We start from the raw sequence: 21440 nt of genomic DNA on the forward strand, positions 1-21440 counted from the left end.
TGTTATGTTACGTTGTCATGTTATGCTGTTACGTTACCTTGTTAAGTTAGGTTGTTACGTTACCTTGTTAAGTTAGGTTGTTACATTATGTTGTTATGTTACCTTGTTATGTTACCTTGTTATGTTATGTTGTTACGTTATGTTGTTATGTTACCTTGTTATGTTAGGTTGTTACGTTACCTTGCTATGTTACATTGTTACGTTACGTTGTTACGTTACGTTATGTAGTTATGTTACCTTGTTATGTTATGGTGATACGTTACCTTGCTATGTTACATTGTTACGTTATGTAGTTATGTTACCTTGTTATGTTATGGTGATACGTTACCTTGCTATGTTACATTGTTACGTTATGTTGGTATGTTACTTTTTACATTATTTGAAGACAAACATGATCTCTTAAACGTTAATCAAGTAGTTTCGTTGACTAAACCTAACCAATCGTTTCACAACATTAACCAAGTGGCATTGTGAGTTTCTGCAAGTTTGATACAAGGCTCATATGCAACGTATTTATGATTCAGAAAACGTCCAAAGAAATAAATGTCAGGCATGGAAGTTTGGAGATAAGGCTGTGGTGAAAACACTCAGATAAAGAGGTATGACTGCATTGCAAACAAGCTTCTTAATGTATCTGCTGCACATCAAACACAGAAGAAAAATCGCTTCACAGATGTGTGTGTGGGGCTTGTGTGTGTAAGTGGACCGCCACGCTTCACTCCCCCAACCTGCCTCCCAGGCTGTTATTAGGGTCGTTAAGTCATGAGTAGTTAATTAAATCTAGCAGAGGTGATCGCGGTCGGGTGTTTTCACTGCCTCAGTGCATGTAGTGATTAGCACAAGGCCCGTGTTACACATTAAGATGGACCTCGTTACAGTAATCCTCTTTAATTTCTTAGCCCACAACCACAGCTCTTCCTCACCTCCTCCTCATCACCTCTTTTTTATGTGTGTCTGCAAGTGTCTGCTGTATTTTCTTCCCTCCTATTGGTGCCAATATATCAGACCGGAGTTTCAGTACTGATACTGGTTATGATGGTTATACTTGTATTTCATACAAGTATAACACTGTTTTTTTTTACAAAAACCTGAATATGTTGGCTTTATTCAATAGTTTTATCGTCAATATATCTCAATCACAATTACTGTATACATTGTTTGATTTAAAAAATTAAAAAAACTCTAGTGACAGCTGGTCACAGTAGTTTTAAACAAATGTGACTCAAACAAGAAGAATTAGTGCATTTGTTGGGGACTATATTTAACAGCGGATTAATCCACATTTGGTGCTCTTTTTAGAGTATTTGTGGGACAGAAGGACTGTGTAGATGGGATTGAGTCCCGACTCACTTCCACTTCGGGACGTAGCGGTTTAGGACGCAATGAAGGTCTTTGAGTAGGCCGCAAAAATTCAGCCAGCAGCATAAATTAGTTGAAAAAAACTGTGATTTATTTTCCATGCTTGAAAAGTGAAATGGCCACGACAAACAACATACTTTGATAAACAAAACAAACAAACAAAGTTCCATTAATCTGAACAGGTACCAGCCTCACAGCAAGCCGTCTCTCTATGCCTCCACACCCCCCTTGAAAGCAGAAAATACCGGGCTTAAATAAAGCCAACCAATTACACAAAATGGTAGATACCAACTGCCATGGGGGTTCACTGACCCAAGTACCACAATACATTTATATTTTATAACGAAATCATAATCAACCAGACACTTCATTGCATATCTTAACAGTTTGCATCTTGATCATAAAGTTCACTGTTGCACAAATGCAAAATAGCATGATAATTAAACATAGAAAAATAACGTCCCCCCCCTTTACAACCAGTCAAGTTCCTGCATCCCAATCAGGCAATGATTAAATTCCAGGTGCTCATGTTCGTGAAAAGGAGGGCTACCTTTTCACATCATGGTAATAAAGCCAAACTATCTCCCAGTAAGATAGTTTGGCTCTTTCAGATCAAGTTTTGTTATACACACAGAGAGTACTTGTTAGTTAACATAAGATGTGTTTCATTGTATGAATATAAAAAAAGTTTAAAAAAACCCATTTCAAACCTAAAGCTGTTTAACTCAATAATTGTAATGCACACAACAAGCCAATTAACATATATATATATATATATATATACAAAAATATGTATTAGTTTAAAGGCAACATAAAAGGAAAGTTTAAACTGACGGTGGTGGGTGGAGTCAGTTAGTTCAGCAGTGCAGATTGGTGCATGAGTGGAAAAGTGTGTATGCAATGTTATATGGTGTAGAAACACCAACCATAATCTCAACCAAAAACCAAATGGGTGTATCAGTGAGGAGAGAGAACCACACACTGATCTCAAAGAGGGCTTTTAGGAGAGAACACCACTCTACTGATGACCCTCTGCCATGCCCACCTTCAACACCTGCAATGAAAGCAGCCAATCAAACAAAGTAACAGGCAGGCAGGACGGGGGAGGGTCATCTCAAATGTGAGGAAGCTCATTGTTTTGGTGGAATGCCGCCTGCAAATGTGTATCAGCGGCAGAGCTCTCTGCAAACAGATGACACACATTTAGCATTTAGCTGGTGAGCATGTGGAGCATTTAGCAGAAAAGGAGCCGTACGTTTTTCTCAGGAGCTGTCGGAGACCAAAACAGAAAAATTTGCTACAATTCCGTTTTCAACTGGCAACAATGTGTCAATGTGTTCACAACTTGTTTCGCGGCCCCAAGAGTAGGGAAGTCCCCCGAAAACACGATTCTAAATGGGAACTGATTTTAAATGATTAAAAACACAGAGTATCGATAAGGTCCTGAGCTAGCGGTTCTGCTAGCGGTACTTCAGAAGTTACATCTTAAACCTCTCTCACTGTGTCTTTGTCTTTGCACGATTGGTGGAGTTGTGCTTTACTCTGACCCACACACACACACTGACTCCGGCTCAGTACAGAGTAAGACACACATCATGGCAGAGAGAACACAAAGATCCAAAGGGAGGCTACATTTTCCTCCAGTAGATGCTGAGAACTCTTGTTGTCTCAAACTCAATAAAACCCTCACAAGTTAAGGGAGGAAACAGCAGCATCTGTCAACATCAACAACAAGCAGAACATCAATCTGCAGAAATGATCAGTTTTCCACTGTTAATCATAAGAACAGGCTAGTGAATGAGCTGAGAATGTATTTTAAAGATTGTGTAACTTTTAAGTGTCTAGTATTGATCAAATCCTAACGATAGCCAGCCCTTCCCAAGAGGCCAGGAAATTAATTAATGTGACTTTAACTAAGGAAGTTTATGATAAAAGAATAATCAGTGCCAGCTTTTTATGCCCTGGACACAGTTTGGCAGATATTCAAAAAGCACTTTATTTTGAAACCCCTGTGCTTCCCCTTCTGTCCAAACTCTCTCCCTCTCCCCTGCTGGACCTCAGAATACCTTCACTGTTCACAAGGTTTTAAAATATTCCATCTCAAACGCTGAGGCATCCTCTCAGAGAGCAATCCCCCCCCACACACACTAACTAGGAGTGAAACGAAGGGGGAGAGAGACGGAGTAATGTGTCAAAATGAGACGGGCAGGGAAGAGGGGGAGGAAGAGAGGGGAAACAGGGAGAGATGAACAGGAGGGGAATGAGGTGGTAAGAGAGAGAGAGAGAGAGAGAGAGGCATGGGTTCTCTGCAGTTCTCGGCAGAAGCCTTCAATGATTCATGGACTTACTCCAGTGATACGAGTGGGCCTCAGTTAGTAAGACACACACACTAATACACACCTGGTGATACATGCAGGCTCAAAAACTTAAGCAAGGAGCTGTGCATTGCCCCACTTTTTCTTCTTGTCCTTAACAGAGGGGAAGCCAGTGTGTGTGTGTGTGTGTGTGTGTGTGTGTGTGTGTGTGTGTGTGTGTGTGTGTGTGTGTGTGTGTGTGCGTGTGATGTAAAAGTAACAGTTTTGAATGCTGTTGTTTGTTTCCTGAAGATATCTCGTCTTTTAAAAAACAAAATACCAGCCCATCACATTAGCAGATTCTATAATATGCTCCACGCTTCCTACTCCGCTACGTTAGCACAAATCACTTGTACTGCCTGCTAATCCCTCACCTGATAAAAACATCACAATTCTGAAGCAGGGATATTATCCGTGGAATTACATTCAGTTAGCTCGGCAAACACGGGAGCGGGTCTCTGTGGATGGAGAGAGAGAGAGAGAGAGAGAAAGAGAGAGAGAGACAGAGAAAAGTTACGTTCAATTCCTCTGCGAGAGATAATCTCCTTTTTTAGTAACTGCGATGGAGACGCCCACGTGTCTGGCATGGGTGGACGCCGCGGAGAGACACGCTGCAAAATGAGATACAAACAATTTGACAAAAGAGTGACGCCTTCTCTCACAGAGTGATTGATGTCGGAAAATTAAAGAAGCCGCGGTGCTTTGTAATCCTCGGCTGACAAAATGATAGACTGGATCATCTTTGTTTTAGGTGTGCTAGAAGACTTTTCTCTTTTCTTCACAAAATTGGATAAACAGCCTCGAAAATGATTAAAAAAAAGTTTTTTTAATTTGAAAGTGTATTTTTCAGAAATTTTGACGGGAACTCAAAAGCAACATTGATCAATCACATATCTCTTGTGCGAGCATTAAAGGACCATGACGGCTTCATCCCGTCAACTAAAACCCTTTGAATCCTAAACTTTGTTGCCAAGCATTTTCTAAATCAACTCTCAGATTGCTGTCCAGCCTCTCTGGCAACTAACTGCTGGTTCAGTTCAGTTAATGCATTAAGAAAATCAACTTGTTGCAGATAGCTAATGCATGGCAGGGTAAAGTCATTCATTTTCAGCTGGTGTCATTGTCTGGTAATGCACCGAAGCCCCCTGCTGTGACGCTGCGTTCAAGATGCTGCTCCGGCACTCTTTATTGTTTAGCAGTTGTTAGAAAACATTCTTATGAGTTTTTATCAAGTTCACAATCTCCTTTTGACAGCTACAGTGTGTGTTTTTCCCACAAAAACAGTATTACACATCACACATGGTCAGGTGCTCCACCTTTAATAACAATCCCTGCTTGTAAAATCAAAAGTCATGAGGTTGTAGTTTTGGTTGATGATAATTTCGGTGGCTGCAGTCTTGTTTTTAGACTCGGAGTTAAACAGAATATTAGAAACAGTATTTGTCAGACCCATCATGGCAAGAGCGTATCGTTTTCTGATCGAAAACTTCATTGGATTGAGTTTAGCTAAAGCTGCCCTCTGGTGTTTCCTTGTAGACAACAAAGACTAAGTTTACATTAAGTGTTCCACACTAAAAGTTTAAAGTCATTTAAATCCAGCGATATTTTCAGCCCCGTTTACGTGGTGTGTTTTTAGTGTGTTAACATCACTGCACAGCTCAGTTAGGCCCCCGATCACACCGAGACACGCCGCTAGAAAACCATCGCACACAAAACCATTTTGGGACTGGCGTGCTCACCTCTCTACCACCGTGACCGGAGTGCAATGTCAATGTCACACTTAGCCCAGGCGGACTTTAATATTTTACCACTGACTTCCTATTTTCATGCCATATATGGTAGGAATGGACAAAGACAGGAGAAAGGTTGATATATTTTTTTATTCATTATATAATTTCCACTCTGGTTGCGCACTCACCACCTCACTCACTTTTTGCCAAGGGGCTTTTCAGAAGCGGCAGCCACATCATGGTGTGATCAGGGCTTCAGGCTAGTCATGGTGGGAGGCCGTAGATTCTACCTGGTACAAACCTCAGTCCGATAAAGGATCAATGAGTCAGGCAGACTAGACCAACATCTTCTGCCCCTGCACTCTCCCTGCTATTAGAAGATGGAGAGAGGGTGGACAGGCAGGTGGACATGGGGGATGCTCTCTGGTCATTTTGTTAACAAGGGGAATGACTTCCCTCAAATAGTTTTCTGTATGAGATGTGATGCAAACATAAAAAAACATTGCTCCATAGCGCTGCAAGCTGTCCAAAACTCCACACGGTACATTTACGTTTAGGCAAGAAACAGTCTGATTTTAAAGTCGAGGAAAGGGAGAAATGATGGTTGTAGTTCAAATTAACCGATTTTGACTGTTTGAGACAGAATGCAGATCATAATATCTGCAGTCAAAGTTGTAAATCCAAACATCCACCATTTACACATAGCAAAAAGAACACAAATTAAATGATTATTGGAATGACATCGTCGAGACGTTGCTTCTCCGGTAAACAACATAATGCAGCGAGTCTCTTCAAGTTGATCGAGGTGATTTTCATAGGGAGCAAACATGAAATGGCTCTCTAGAAGACAATAAATCAATCTAAATGCTGGATGTTTGTGAATAATATAAGGAAAATATGACAAGTAGTTAACAAGATTTGCAAAAGTACAATACGGTCCTTTACAGGACTACTGTGAAGGATTTAGTGGTCCTCCTCATATTAGCTTGACAGGCTCTCTCTAGAGCCAGTGTTTGGTTTGTCCCTTTTGGGATACCATAGAAACATGTTGGTAAAACATGGTGGAGTTCATGAAGAGGACCTGCTCCCTATGTAGATTTGAAGGGCTTAAAAACACAGGGAGTCATAGTTTCAGGTTATATACTTATGAGTACTATAGTCCATCAGATCCCCCTAAATCCTGCACACTGGCCCTTTATGTTGACTTGTACAGCTCCATCCATCCATCGGAGCATCCACCTGTTCCCTCCACCCTCCTGAATCTTTCTCTGTGCTGAATATGACTCTGTTATATGTTATATATAATATAGGTATAATTAGCGTGAGGTGGTGGTTATCTGAGGGAAACCTCTTTGCTCTCTCTTCTTACCTCCGTTCACTCTGGGAGTAACGGGAGCCTCATCTCATTTTAATTGAGACGTCCATGTGAAGACAGACATGAATATTACATTCCCCAGCCCTATTAATATGCTAAGACCAGTCTAAATGTTTTAATATCAGCCTCGTAAATTATTGAAACTGTGTTCATGGGCAGAGTCGGATCATTCGTCACAAATGTTTAGTCTCTGATGTTCAGGAAGTGATGGAATTTTAATCAGGTGGCGCTCCGGCTGAAATGTGGGACGTGATTTCCCATGATGCACAAACCACATTGGCTTGACCACTACCCCCGCGTGCATGCGACCTGGATTCCCAGTTTTTAGCTTTCTTAATTAGAGAGGAGACAAGGAGACTTTGTGTGACAGGTATTTCTTCCTATCTTCAGGCCTGTCTTTCTGTCTCCCCCATCTGTCTCTGAAGTCCCCAAGCATGTCACACACACACACACACACACACACACACACACACACACACACACACACACACACACACACACACACACACACACACACACACACTCCGGAAATTATTCTAAAAAAATCCTCATCTGATGTGCCACTGAGCACAGACGCGCCGGGCAGCGGCCACTGCGATAAAGTTGGTGTTTCGAGTGACTGCACTTGGCAATTTAAAAAAAGCCGCTTGCGCAGAGGCGGCGCACACACACACACACACACACACACACACACACACACACACACACACACACACACATGTGCGGTGCGTTGGAGAGGAAGATGGATCGGAGTACAGATTGTAAGTGACATGTTAATTTCTTCTCCGTCACTCACGACCGCGGCGTCCGTTATCAAAGTAAAGGGACACAAGCCCCAGCCGTCAGGCCCTCCCGTTCTTCTTCTTCTTCTCCTCTTCTTTTTTCATTTCTCCTTATTTTTTTCTCCCGTCGCTGAGTGTTCGGGGGCCGACTGTGATCAAGGAGGCGTTTAATGTAGCTTTCTGTTCACCCTGCCCCGCCCCTCTGCCGGGGATCCTGTTTGATTCCTCCAGTAGATGACTGCTCTTCATCTTGAAGGTCAAACCTCATGTTGAGACGCTAAAAGGAGGAGGACTGACAGTTGTTTGCGTGGGTTGCAAGAAGAGGAGTAAAAGGTCAAGCTGAAGTTATGATCTTTGCTCGCTGACAATTTTCCCTTGTATTTTTCAAACACAAACCACTCCAGGCGACAACTTCAGGATGTTTTAGTTAGAAAAACACAATCAGGTTAAGTTCTGTTAATGGAAGCACAATAAAAGGTCGGATTTGACAGTGACTTTTTTAAGAGGACAGAAGACAGCTTACTCAGCTACAAAGAGGACAGATATTTGCTGTCCGTGCCGAAAAGTTGCATATTCTAAAGGCAGAAAAACTGTTTTCACAAAGTGATTACATTAGACCGTCGTCAAAAAGCCTCCCGACCACACATTCAAATCCACACTGTCAGCAAAAACTCAGGTTTAACAGGAATTATTCACAAACATTATCTGTTCACCATCTTGCTTTTCTGTGGGTTTGCTTGTTCAGTAGTTCATTTCCATTTTTTTTGACACAAAAACCTGTGACACATTTATGGAAAGTATTAACTCATGTGTCATATCTATTGAGTGGGTATGATAAACCATAAGCACATTGTCGGCTTTACAGTAAGTTCTGAAATTCTAAAGAAACGCTTTTTAAATAACTACACAAAGTTATCTCCATTAGACACGTTTGCTAAAACACTTCCATTGAAATACCACACTCAGTTGTCAATCTCCTGCACCCAGAATGCACCTGTGAAAACACCTGTTACCTATTAGATTACAAGAAATCAGAGGTAGAACACTAGAAAGAGAATATTTGTGCACTACAGTCGTAATACGTGACAGACATGGAGCTAGGTTTTTCAATGTAGACTACATCATATTTTTCAGAAAGCTCTTCTCCTCTCCGTAGAAACTTCCAAAACCTTGAACCACTATTCTTTCTGGCGATTAGGGTTAAAGAATTTGGTCTAAAACTTTTCGGTCCCGGTGGACAGCTGATTCTGCAGCAGTGTTCTTGTTTTAAGTTTATTTCTATATCACATAACACGGACAACAAACAAGCAGAAAATAAACCGGACTATCAGATGCATTGTTCCTGCTCAAAACTATAGTTATCATATCGGTCGAGCTCTAAATAGGACTCAAGTTTGCTCTTTGGTGTGAACAACCATGAAGCCAATTTCTGAGAGAAAGTTAAAAGACTGTGATTACTATATACTTTATTAACTTTACCGTATAATACAGTAACTATGTTCATGTCATCTTCAGCTAAAGTCATTGTGTCTGATTGTGTTATGAGTATATTAGTATTGAGAATAAACACATTGCATTTGTGTTCATAGTCTCTATTTACAGCACGATACAGATGACTCTAGATAATAATGATTTAAACTCAGCACATCACGTGTGCCGTTGGCTTGTGGAGAGAGCTGTTCATGTGGTGTTTGTTTGTAAAGTTGTGATGCAAAAATATTTTGAGAGTTTATATGATTTGAATTAATTGTTTGCATTTCCGATTTGGGCCATTCTTGTATTTTCTCTTTTTTGTGTAAAGAGTCTCTGAAAAAGACGACCCCCAAGTTTCAGAAATTGTGTTTGAGCAAGTGCAAAAAATGACTTGAATGCTTCCACATGCTCATTATATGATTTTAACTCTCAACACTGTTCAGTCGAGGATCGGGTTTCATTAAAATCATTATAATATGGCTTTGGCTTTTACTGGAAAGTGACAATTGTACAACTGTTTACTTTGGCCTGCAGTGTATTGATGGTTGTTACCTTCAACTCCAACTCCTTTTTTTATTAGCAGCATTATTAATGTAAGAAAAGAAGACATGTATTACATCTGTATACAGTGAGTGTACCAACCAACCTAACTGTTCTTCTTACTTTCTGTACGTGTGTGTGTGTGTGTGTGTGTGTGTGTGTGTGTGTGTGTGTGTGTGTGTGTGTGTGTGTGTGTGTGTGTCTGCAGGCAGCCCTGGTACTACGGCTGGGGCTTCAACCTGCCCCGGGGTCAGGCTCTGCTGGACAAGTGGAACCAGATCCCCGACAACACAGACATCCTGGTCACACACTGCCCCCCACTGGGTGAGACACACATTACAGAGCCCACACACACACACACACACACACACACACACACACACGCACACGCTCCACTTGAGTAAAAAACAAAACACTTGTTACTCAAAATGTTATATTGTAATATTAATACAAATCAAAGATGCATAAAATGTACACAAGCCACTGGTGGAGCGGGAGACGGAGCAGCAGGTAGAGATGGTGTTGATCTGGATGTTAACAGGAAGGAATAAATGTCTTGTCAAAATAAAACCAACATGCATTTGCAGCCTCTAGTGATTCAACAGTTCATTAATGGTGGGGTAGAATTCCAAGCTTTGTTTGCATTGTGTTCTTTAGTATTCTGATAGCCTGTTTCCAGTTATAAACAAGCTTCTGTTCAATGATAAAAGATTATTTTCCCCACAACAACCTTCCTGTAACTGCCATCTGAGCTAATGCTGCATTCCACACAACTCGGAACTCTAAAATGTTCGACCTCCCACTAGAAAAAATACAATAGAAGGTCACTCAAAGTCGGAGCTCCCACTCCGGGCAAAATCCATCTTCCACGACTTCATGAAGAAGCAGTGGTCTGAGTCACACAACGATAGAAGCAAACATTTTAAATTTTAAACCAGTAACTAAAAGGCATCATTTACTATATTTGCCTGTATTTAATTAACATAATACTAACTATCATATAGTTAAACCTTTTCTCCATGTAAATTGATGTCAAAATAAAGTTGGAAAATTCCAACCTCCAAGTTGTCTGGAACACAGCATAAGTTTCCGCTTTATCCTGACCTCAGTAAATCTAGAGGAACATATCCTCAACCTGCCTTTTATTTGCATTATCCTTACTAAAACATATTAGCAACAGCCTACAAAATACCCATAGTGTTTTATATTTTTTTAGTAGATAAATAACAGAAATATGCAATAAAAAGAACCCTTAGCTGGAATTGAACAGGGGACATTGCATATTGACCCCCCCAGTTGCTAGTTTTTCCCATTTTTGGGAAAAATGAAAAGCAATTTCAGAGAGCAGCAGAGAGAAGGGTGTCCAGGATGAAAACAGGTTAAAAAAATAAAGAAAGAAGCTAAAGCTACAGATTAACATGTCAAAGAATACAATAATATTAAGGAACAACAATGTTCCTGTAAAGCTTGGAAGGACTTAATTCACTGTTACAATCATTAAAAAGCAAAAGAAGCATGTTTATACAATCAGTATATCTTCAGTAGCTAACGTAGCATAGAAGTGTATTAACACTTCTATGCTACGTTAGCTACTGAAGATATACTGATTCAGTAGCTAAAAATGTTGAGCTAACATTAGCATAGCGTGTTTTTCACTAACTAGCTAGTTAGTGAAAAACACGCTATGCTAATGTTAGCTCAACATTTTTTTTTTTTTTTAGTGGAACCGTAATGTATATCTCCTTCCAACCTCTCAGGGTAATGATTATGACTATTACACAACGTTCATAGGCGATGTTCTATTAATGCTATGCTATGATTGGCTAGTCTGCTTTAGAGGGCAGATCTTAGTGAAGGGTCAATGAAAGAGCAAGGCCACCAAATCGTGAGTTTTCTGTAAATGTCCCTTAGGACGCCTAAAACTTTAAAGGACTGGACCTCAGAGGCCTTGCAAGTATGAAGTATGTGAATTAACATATACATATTCAGACCCCTTTAAATTTTTCACCCTTTGTTTCATTGCAGCCACTAAAATCGAAAAAACATTAATTTGCAACCCATCTTGACAGAAAAAAACAGAAATGTACAAATTTATAAAAAAAGCTGAAATATTGGTCATAAGTATTCAGACCCTTTGCTCAGTATTGAGTAGAAGCACACCTTTTGACTAGTACAGCCAGTCTTCTTGGGAATGATGCAACAAGTTTCTCACACCTGGATTTGGGGATCCTCTGCCATTCTTCCTTGCAGACATTCTGTCAGGTTGGATGTAGATGGACAGCCATTTTAGGTTTCCAGAGATGCTCAATTGGGTTTAGGTCAGGGCTCTGGCTGGGCCATCAAGAATCAGATTGCCACTCCTTTGTTATTTTAGCTGTGTGCTTCGGGTCATTGTCTTGTTGGAAGGTGAATCGGCCCAGTCTGAGGTCCTGAGCACTCTGGCAAGCGGTGAGGTTTTCTTCCAGGATATCTCTGTACTTCGTCATCTTTCCTTCATTTGTCCTGTCCCTGCAGCTGAAAAACACCCCCATAGCATGATGCTGCCACCACCATGTTTCATTGTTACATTACATTGAGCACACACATTTAACGCCAAAAAGTTCAATCTTGGTCTCACTAGTTTGGGAGTCCTCCATGTGTTCTTTGGCAAACTCTATGCAGGCTTTCATATGTCTTGCACTGAGGAGAGGCTTCCGTCGGGCCACTCTGCCATAAAGCCCCGACTGGTGGAGGGCTGCAGTGATAGTTGACTTTGTGGAACTTTCTCCCATCTCCCACTGCATCTCTGGAGCTCAGCCACAGTGATCTTTGGGTTCTTCTTTACCTCTCTCACCAGGCTCTTCTCCCACGATTGCTCATGCCACAGGAAGAGTTCTGGTCATCCCATACTTCTTCCATTTAAGGATTATGGAGGCCACTGTGCTCTTAGGAACCTTGAGTGCTGCAGAAATTCTTTTGTAACCTTGGCCAGATCTAACATTCATGGGCAACATCATGATTCTCATTTGTTCACAGCTGTAAGGTCTTATATAGACAGGTGGTGCCTTTCCTAATCAAGTCCAATCAGTTTAATTAAACACAGCTGGACTCCAATGAAGGAGTAGAACCATCTCAAGGAGGATCAGAAGAAATGGACAGCATCTTTATGAGTGTCACAGCAAAGGGTCTGAATACTTATGACCATGTGATATTTTTTTCTTTTTTAATAAATTTGCAAACATTTCTACATTTCTGTTTTTTTCTGTCAAGATGGGTTGCTGAGTGTACATTAATGCGATGAACTTTTTCGATTTTAGCAAATGGCTGCAATGAAATAAAGAGTGAAAAATTTAAAGGGGTCTGAATACTTTCCGTACCCACTGTACATATTCATACTAACCACATAAACATTTGTATACAGCTTTCTGATTGTAGATGCTTTAACGTGTTGCTGATGAATCATTGTCTCTGAGTGGATGAATAAAGGGGGAAGGTAATCAAAGCGGTGACTCACACATTTCAGTCATTTGTCCTGCTCTGCATGAAAACACACTTTACCTTCAGACATTAGAGGCCTTCTTTGTGGTCGACCTTTTCAGGTTTTAAGCACTTTTTGGTCCTCACACACACAAACACGGCAAAGGTTTGAAACAAACACAGATGCCGGCTCACGAGCTAACTGACATCCTGTATGCGCGTCTCAGTCTCGCATAAACACAGACTCTCCTTCACACACACACACTCTCCTCACTCTCTCTCTGACTCTCACTCTCCCTCACACACTTTCACACCTCATCTCCCGCTGCAGCTGTGGCGCTCAGACGAGTGTGTGTGATTGATTTCCACGTCCGCGTCCCGGCCGTGAACACGGACGTTTATTTTCCATTCAGCTTAGCGAAGTGTCTCCAGCTATCTGCTCGTAAGCCACCGGCATATGGAGCAGCTACAGCAGGCTACTAATGCATGAGACACACACACACACACACACACACAACACACACACACACACAACACACACACACACACACACACACACATATAGACCCAGAGCGACACTGGAGGGAATGGCATGAAAAAGAAAGAAGGATGAAGGAGAAAAGGGGATGGAGGACAAAAGTTTTGCTTCTTTAAAGCGCCAGAGGTCAAGAAAAGACATCCTTTTTTAAAATATTTTTTAAGAAGGGTGCGAAACGAACGATGGCCGAGAAGGTGAAGGAGAAGGAGTGTTAGCAAGACGTCGTTTCGCACTGCAGCAAAAAGCTCGCATCTTTTATGAGGCGCGATAAAAAACAGCAGATCGGCAGCTCGAGAGTAAAAATATGGCCTCTTCATCTGGCTGTGAGGAAGAAGTTAACAGCAGAGAGAGAGACAGAGAGAAAGTGAGACAAAAAGAGGAAAACAGGCGCAGTGCCCAAAGCAGCAGCTGCTTTGAAACAAGCGGCACATTAGAGCAAAATACCCCGAGACACAAAAAAGCCCTCGTAACTTCTCACTGCACTTCCAGCGTCTCCCAAGGCTTGTAAAGAATACACTTACCGTTTTAAGGCGGGTTATTTTTACATAAACTGATACTGAAAGTATGTCTTTTACAGGTAGATACATTTAGAGGACAAAGAAGTCAGTCATGACTGATTCACTGCCGGCTGAGATCATTGGAGTTTTTATGTCTGTGTTGAGTATGAGACGGTCCATTAACTTTGCCCTGAGTGAGATGTATAAATGTAGAAAGAATCACCCCTAGAAAGTCTTTTCTCTCTATCTTTCTCTTTTTTTTGCCCCTCTGAAGACTTGAAAGCAACAAAATCACAAGGCTTGCCGTTGCCATGTCAACACTCAAAAGCATACAATTACCCTAAATGGACACAAACTATGTATAGTTTTTCTAAGTGAGCGACTATTTCAAACTACTGTTGAAATTGAAATTTTGACTTTGAGACTTAAGTTGAGACTTGAGTCGCAAAAATAAGGGACCTAAGTTTGACTCCTGAAGACTTAACTTGAGACCTGAATGTGAAAAGCTGAGGAGTATGAAGTATGGATCTTACACTCAAATAGAGAAACTTTGATTGACTACTTGCAGCTGCGTGTTCAATGACCTGTTTCAATAAGAAAAATACTTTTTTGTCAAGGTTTTGGACATTTTGCTTTTTGCGTATGCAAGTCAAATATCAAATATTTGAAACTTGGCATGGATTTGTCTATAAAAACTAGGTATTTGACTAGTCCCTAACATTTAGAGTGATGAGACTTGACTTGAACTTGACCTTAGACACTTGAAACTTGGCAGGGACTTGTCCTAAAAGACTTAGGACTTGGCTTAGAATTTTCCTTAAAGACTTGAGACTTGATTTGGACTTGTCCTAAAAGATTTGAACATTGGCTTGAACTCGCACTTAAAGACTTGAGATTTGTCTTGGACTTGTCCTTAAAACTAGAGACTTAACTTGCCCCTATACTTGTGAGACTTGTCTTGGACATGACCTTAGACACACCAAACTTGGCTTGGACTTGCCCCTAAAGACTTGTGACTTGACTTGGATTTGTCCTGAAAGAATTGGCTTGGACTCGCTCTTAAAGACCTGAGAAGTTGCTTTAAAACGTTTGTTTGTTAAAGACCCTTTCCTGTTTTAATATGAACATTTATTAATTAACTAAACTTGATTTATATCAATAATCTTAGAGACAAGGTTCAATCAGAGGTGAAATCCCAGAGTCCTGGTAAATATTTTCTCCATAGACATTCATCCACAGGTAATAAAAACAAAACTTGATTTTTGAGTTTTTTAAAGCTTCCAGACAAACGGTACCATGAGTTGCTCAAAGGTCTCTAAACCGTCCTCCCTTTTCTCGGGTTGCTGGTCAGGTCTCATCTGCCTGCTATCCCACAATGCTTTGGGAAGCAATTTACATGCATCTTCTAGGAAATGACTCGGAGCTCTCTTTTAACCTCACCACCATCAGTGGTCTCACAGTAAAGATGGCAATGTCCATCCATCCATCCATCCATCGTCTTTAAATCTGTTCCTATGCCGTCCTTCATTTTGGAGGACGGCATAGGAACTACTGGCAAGATTTCTATGAAATCTGCTCTGGTTATGGTCATCTCATTATCAGTTTTGAGTAAAGATACTGTTTCTTGAAATGTTAGTTATAGCAAATAACCAGTAAATACTATTTATGGGAACTATGACAATTTACAATGTGTATTATTGTTTTTTTTTACATTTGTCTTGCATTTTATAGCCTGTAAATTCATCAACACAAAGCACGTCCTGTTTCAGGTTCTTTTCTCATTTGATCATTTGTTCCTTTGTTCACTTCACTGTGTTTTTTCCTTTTTCCTCTGTGTTTACTATCTCATTCCTGTCTGGGCAGAGCGACAGAAGGCAGAGAAGATGGAGGAATGAGCTCCTCAGTCATTTTATTTCTCCGACTTGATGCTTTTATTGACTCAGCATCAGCAGCATCCCTCCTCGCGGAGCAGCCACTAAATCATATACACTCCATGCTTCATCCTTGTCACACACACTGTGAAGTCTGCATCTGTGTGTGGCTGTGATTGATCTTTATTTTCTATGGCTGCTTTCTAAGAGTCTTTTTTTTTTTGTGCTGCGATGTGCAGTTTGCCATTAGACAAGGAGTCTGAAATGGACGGCTTCGTTTGAAAATGTGATGTATGGCTTTTTGAAGGGAGATGAAATTTATAACCGTCGCAAAAACACATTCAGCCGTGTAAACACAGAAAATCAACCCAGCAGTGTCATCACACTGCTGCCCGCATTACTGAAATGATCCAAACCGGATCATTACTGTATAACTGCCACTTTATGTAAAAAAGTAAGGATTAAACCAGTCACTGTTTTGTTCCTATTTTAATACAATCAAATATGACTGATAAAAAATAAGATTTCATGAATATGAAAATGCACTGGACCTTTCTGCATGATCCTAGAGGTAATTTGTTTCCTGTTCTGGGCACAGCACATAGCAATAATCATAAAAATAAAGCCCATAGTCGCCGCTAACAGTGATTTGTACACTTTGCATTTAACATGTTTTTGGAGCATTTTTTTCCTTTATGCATCCACATTTTAGGGAATTAATGTCAACAGCTTCACCCGCTTTGATTGATATCAGCTGATTGAATGGGCATTGTCTGCGGTTATCAGCCTCATAGATATGAGTTAGAAGAGGCCTACTAGTAGGTTCAGAAGGCCGTCATCATCTATTAACATGGTTGATCACTGATAGAAATACAAGAAGACGACGCCGAACTCTAGAGGCTATAGTAGTTACGAAGGGAGCAAAGGAGGAAGTCAGTAGACGTAGTATATAGACCAACACAGAGGAGGTAGGAGTGAATGGAAAGGTCAAAAAAACACAGGACTTTCACCTAGGAGAACGCTGTTTGTGTCCTATGTGGAGCCAAAAGTCAATAACCTGACTTTTTTTAAAGTTACGTACTTAACCACGTCATGTTGTATGTCACGTACAAACAAAAGGAGTTTATTTTAACGTACTTTTGTAATGTTCTAACCCTAACCCTGTTACATTAACAAAGGTAGGCTTCTTATTTTTTTATTCTAATAGTAGTGATCCACTTGCCCATTCAATGTTAACATTCAAAATGGTTGACAGTTTTCTTACTAGTTTGAATGGTTATGTTGAGTGGTAATTATTCAGCACATTTCCCACAATGCAATGCAGTATTTAGAGGACCTCCATAACCCACTTAATAAACTGTGAAACGTGGCATTGTTCTGCTCTTCACTGCCTCTCCTCTCCACGCAAAGTAGGCTCCACTGATCGTGTCCGTGTCCACATTAGAGTGAGAAACAGAATATCACAAAAGCTTATGAATGAAGCAGATTTATGACAATAATAGAGTTTCTTTCACCTGTCTACCATTACACCATCTCATCATCTAATTTTATGGCCGCAGCTCTTCATATGTGACATGGCGTTTTTGCAGGCTATGTGAGAAGCAGTGTGTTTAGTGAGAGGTGTGTTTCATTTGCGTGTCACTGTGTGCAGGTTTCCTGGACTGGGTCCCGAAAAAGATGCAGCGTGTGGGGTGCATGGAGCTGTTGAACACCGTCCAGAGAAGAGTCCAGCCAAAGTTACATGTGTTCGGACACATTCATGAAGGTACGTGAACAAGATCGTAAAACACACTCCCAACAACCTCCACCAAGCAGGTAGACCAGCTTTGATTTAAATCCAGTGGTTTAAAAAATCTGTAAGTCACTGACTTTACTGCTGGTAAAGCTCAAATGCTGTGAATGTAATAGCTGAGGGGGATTTGGTAGAGTATTTTAACATTCTGATCTTCTTACATCTTTCTTGATTTTGGCAGTTGTTTGTTAAAAAGACACAGAGTCTTAGTGGTCCTTCACTTTATGAATCTGAGACAGTGGAGATCTCTGCCCGGTGTGTCTGCAACGACCACTGCTGTATTGTTTGAATAAATGAATACAAACCACAACTGCCCATGGTCTAAACAGCAAACGTAGCACTCTCACAACAGATTTGAATCTACTCAGCTGTCTGCACCGGCTTCGTGCAGCCAAGCGTCTCTACGTTCCACAGCTGGAACTGCACCTGAGGCATTATTAGTTTTCAACAATACGTCGTTGATGGTTGGAGGTTGATACCCAATAAATAAGGCACTGAATGCATATATTTATCTATCTTTTGCAACCTAAGGAGGGCAGAGTGTGTTGCTCTTTGGCTCGGTCCAGAGACCGGTTTATAATCCCACAGATTCTCCCTTCACTTTGCGTGGGGGTGTTTTTTGCAGTGTTTAATCATGTGCAAAGAGTAACTGACACTGTACATTTACTGCCACTATACAACTTCACTGATAACATTGTTTGCGGCTTACCTAGACGTGCAAATCTGGACGGGAACTGAAGTTGTTGTTGATCACTTTTGGTTCCAACCGGCCGTTTAAGAGGAGTGAGGAGTCAACAGTCAACGACAGAATAAAACAGCATAGGTTTTTCTAAATTTGTTAATCACCCCAACCCAAAGATGTCCTGTATCATAGAGTTATAAATGAGCACAGAAATTATTATGCTGATAGGTCCAGTAGTATGCAAGATTAGCCATGGACAGACACACGCGTGATACACATGCACGCGACTGAACACATAATCTCCCCCCAGGTTTAGGCCTATGGAGATAATTCCGACCTTGGCTTATGTATGTGAATTCAATTATATCCCCACATATGTAAAAACATATTTGCACTGTGATGTTTTTTTATTCAGGGACGCTTTCTAAATTTAAACTTATTCCCTCCTTTTTATTTACAGAATAGAGTTTACACATCTTAAGGCTCACATAAATCCTGATGACCTGAATTCATACGATGCATTATCCTATTTAGCATCAAACTAAAGAAAAAGTTCTACTTTATCATTTTCTGAAGGCGGCAGTTGGTTTACATACATTTCCACCTGCCCCTACATCACTGTGTCTGAATCTTTCTCACATGTATCCACACCTAAATATTAAGCTTAATATATAAATCAGCCACATCACATTCAGCGAAAAATATATATAAAAAAGCAATGTATTGAAATCATGGTATACTTTTGTATTCCCTAAATTAAATATTTTGAGTTAATTAAACTGAATTTAAACTTAAAATTAAATTCCAGCCATGTAAACTTAGACAATATGGAGATAATGTTCAATAGTTTTCATAAGGAAAATGCTTAAACCGATATGAAACAATAGCTGAGCTGCCACATCCCTCCGAGCGTTACATCCAGGCCAGCGAGGGTGGAGAGGCCGTCTCCCTGGGCTGAAGGATTGCTTTTTCAGGGTTATCAGGTCAGCGCTGAGCTGTGCAGCGGTCCCCCATCAGAGAGAACCAGATTAGAAACTAGATCAGTCTTTATATCAGGAGAAAGAGGCTGAAAGCAGCTCTCTTCATTAATGCGAGGCCTCCGAGGGGAAAATCGGAAAGACAGACATACCCTCAGCGTGTTTTGTATTCATGTATTCCAAATCTGAAAGCACCAACATGGACATCTGCTCGGTTCCAAGAGATGGTGAACGTGACACATACACTTAAAAGAAAATCACTGATAGTGCAGAGCTAAATTGAACTGTGGTGCTTTCTGAGAGATGGTAGTTAACTTATGCTTGACAAAATGGTAACACTTCTACATCTGCCATTTGGACGCAACGTGGATCCAAAGTGCCTCTGAAGCAGAGATTTTTTTAACTGTAGTGGTGTTAGTGTCACACTCTCTGCATACATTTGCTCAAACTGGATTCTCGCCATTTTGGAAATGATGATGAAGCGCTGTGATGCTCAGCGCTGATAACTCTGGTGTTTGTCGTTTGGACGTCCAAGAGATTAACTCCATGAATTTATTACGATCGCCATCAGATGCATCACAGCTACTATTCGCTCCGGGGTCCACTGTGACTTCCTCTGATTATTTTATCATATATTGGTGGATATTTACTGAGGAGTACAAACAATTCCATAATAAAACAAAAACTGCATTGCTAAAAAACATTCACTTGAGTTCTTTCAATTGAGAGGCATAAAATATGGGAGGAGAGAATAGAATTTTTTTTTCTTGTGTGTTTTGGATCTTGAGAATTATCTCAAATTGTTTAGAAAAAAATTGGCATACCATTTTACAATAAATACTAAATGTCAAGAATATACGTTGAACTTTCAGTATTAGTGCCGGGCATAAGACTTTTAGTTTGCTTTGGGTTTTTTGCATTTTTTTTTTTGCATATTTTGAATCTTGAATATAAAGTTGAATATTGAGAATACATTTGAAATACCATTTCAAGATCATTTTGTTCAAAGAATAGTTGAAATGGTGAGAATAAAGTTTAAATACCATTTTGAGGATAAAGACCAAATGTCAAGAATGATGTTGAACTTTAAAGAATAAATCAAACTTCTAGTGTTACCACATATGCTGAAATTTCTACTTAATCTCAAAATCTCTCATTGTTTCTCTCTTCTCTCTTTTTCCCTGCTCCCCAGGTTACGGCATGATGACTGACGGCACCACCACGTTCGTCAACGCCTCTGCCTGCACCGTCAACTTCCTGCCCATGAACGCGCCCATCGTCTTCGACCTCCCGAACCCCGGGAGGACCACATGACTAGAGGAGGCAGGCCTCAAAACGCCCGCCGCCCATCAAGAGAAAGGAGCCAGGAGAGGCAGGTGAGGCTCGGCGGAGCAGATTCTGTAAATACAAGGCAGGTGTGTGTGTTCAACGCGACACAGACGGAGACGACACACCTGGAGACGGAGCAGACTAAAGGGAGGGGACGCTTCCTTTATGCTGTTATTCTTATTTCATGTGCCAACATTTCTTAACCTGAGTCTAAAAGCGGACGAATGGACTAGCAGAGAGACGCTTTTAAATGCGGACACATCTCTGTCCTCTTTTACTGCGCTGACAATCTGATGTTGATCTCAGAGAGACGACAGAGACACCTTGAACTTCACCCCGTTTAAATGAACTGAAACATTAAGACTTAAAGTGAAACAACCCGGCGCCTCGTCTACGTGACAGTTTCAGCCACAAATCAACAGCAGCATCGTTACATTTCCCCCCCCCACGGGGGATTCTAACAGAACTTTTCTCCCCCCCTTGCATGATGGAGTTTTTTTTTGCCAGCGAGTGTGATCAAAGCGAGTGTGTGAGGGCAGCGAGAGGTCTCAGCCAGGGGCATTGTGGGAGTCGGGGTGACACTGCTCCCCCCGGGCCTCATTACAGCCCTCATTAACCTCTTCACCGGCCACATGGGCACTTCCCCTTTTTTTTTTTATTGTTCCTCCCCTCTCTACTCCCCTTT

The 21440-nt window shown here is 40.9% G+C and overlaps 1 protein-coding gene across 1 annotated transcript in view; it reads left to right on the top strand.

Annotated features, from left to right (window-relative positions):
* mpped1 (metallophosphoesterase domain containing 1) overlaps nt 1-20740 on the top strand; it is a 65008-nt gene extending 44268 nt beyond the window's left edge. Inside the window, exons 4-6 of the mRNA XM_054624958.1 lie at nt 9822-9937; nt 17627-17740; nt 20619-20740. Coding sequence (XP_054480933.1) covers nt 9822-9937; nt 17627-17740; nt 20619-20740 — 352 coding nt within the window. The remainder of the gene's footprint in view (nt 1-9821; nt 9938-17626; nt 17741-20618) is intronic.
* The last annotated feature ends 700 nt before the right edge of the window (nt 20741-21440 follow it).

This window comes from Anoplopoma fimbria, chromosome 23 (assembly GCF_027596085.1).
Source record: "Anoplopoma fimbria isolate UVic2021 breed Golden Eagle Sablefish chromosome 23, Afim_UVic_2022, whole genome shotgun sequence".
Lineage (NCBI taxonomy): Eukaryota > Metazoa > Chordata > Actinopteri > Perciformes > Anoplopomatidae > Anoplopoma > Anoplopoma fimbria.